Here is a 1,058-nt window from a genome sequence, read left to right as displayed (position 1 = left end):
GCGCCCGGCCCGACCCCAGAGCCTCGGGCACCGGGCCACGGGGTCCCTCAGAGCAGCACTCGACGCCAACACCGGGCCACAGAGACCCCCAGAGCTGCCCCCTGCACTGGCACTGTGCGGTCACACTGGCCTGGCACTGCACCGCGGGGTCCCCAAGGACCAGCCCTGGCACTGGCAACCTCTCATGGGACCCCTCAGAGTCCCCCTGGCACCATTGGGAGCCCCCAGAGTCACCCTGGCACCAAAGGGTTCCCCAGAGCCGGTACTGACATCGCGCCATGGGGTCCCCCAGAACTGTCCCAGGCACTGCACCACCCCTCGGGGACCCCCAAGAGCCACCCCCGGCACCGTGAGACCACCAAGGGTCACCGTTGGCACCGTGGGATGTTCCCTGGGAAGAGCCCACGAAGGGGCCCAGCAAAGGGCCTGGGGACCTGAGGCCCAGCTGGGTGAGGGACACTTGGGGACACAGCAGGAGGTGACAAGGCCCAGAGTTTCCTGTCTACAGACTGGAGGGATAAAAGCCCCGGGGTCCTTTGTGCAGGGTCCCTGTCAGAGGCACAAACTGCAGCTGTTATTTTGTTTTCCAGTTCTTTAATTATTGCACCAAGGTTAAATTATTCCAAGGATCGCGACAGCTGAGGCTGTGATGGGAAACCTGGGCTGCAGCTGGTGGTCCATGGGACCCCCCAGAAATGGCACCAGCACCACAGCACAGGGACCCCGAGAGTCCCCACCGGCACCACGGGGCCCTCAGGAGGTGGCACCGGCCCAGGGGACCCCTGAGAGCCACCCCTGGCATTGCTGAGGGCAGGCGGTGACAGGAACCACCGGGGTGGGCACCAGCGCCCACAGACCACGGGGGAGCCGCGGTTCCAGGCAGGCGTTGGGGCCAATGGGAGCCAACAGGACACGGTGCTGGCTCCCAGCCCCATTTCCCCCCAAAATCCAGCAGCACAGGGACAGCACCGATCCCGTGGTGAGGCCCCAGGGGCCAGGCGTGCCTCAAACCAACCAGCTTGGGGCAAACGCTCCAGAATTGCTACAAACCCCGCCGC

The 1,058-nt window shown here is 65.5% G+C and overlaps 1 protein-coding gene across 1 annotated transcript in view; it reads right to left on the bottom strand.

Moving 5' to 3' along the window:
* Positions 1-6: 6 nt before the first annotated feature.
* LOC103621110 overlaps positions 7-1,058 on the bottom strand; it is an 11,298-nt gene continuing 10,246 nt past the window's right edge. The window contains exon 2 of the mRNA XM_017742377.1: positions 7-1,058. This exon is cut by the window's right edge and continues 538 nt beyond it. Within this exon, the coding sequence (XP_017597866.1) occupies positions 1,006-1,058 (53 nt within the window). The 3' untranslated portion in view covers positions 7-1,005.

Source organism: Corvus brachyrhynchos, unplaced genomic scaffold (genome assembly GCF_000691975.1).
Source record: "Corvus brachyrhynchos isolate BGI_N302 unplaced genomic scaffold, ASM69197v1 scaffold1168, whole genome shotgun sequence".
NCBI classification, from domain to species: domain Eukaryota; kingdom Metazoa; phylum Chordata; class Aves; order Passeriformes; family Corvidae; genus Corvus; species Corvus brachyrhynchos.
Note: the sequence above shows the minus strand (reverse complement) of the source record. Positions and strands in the feature narration are given on the sequence as shown.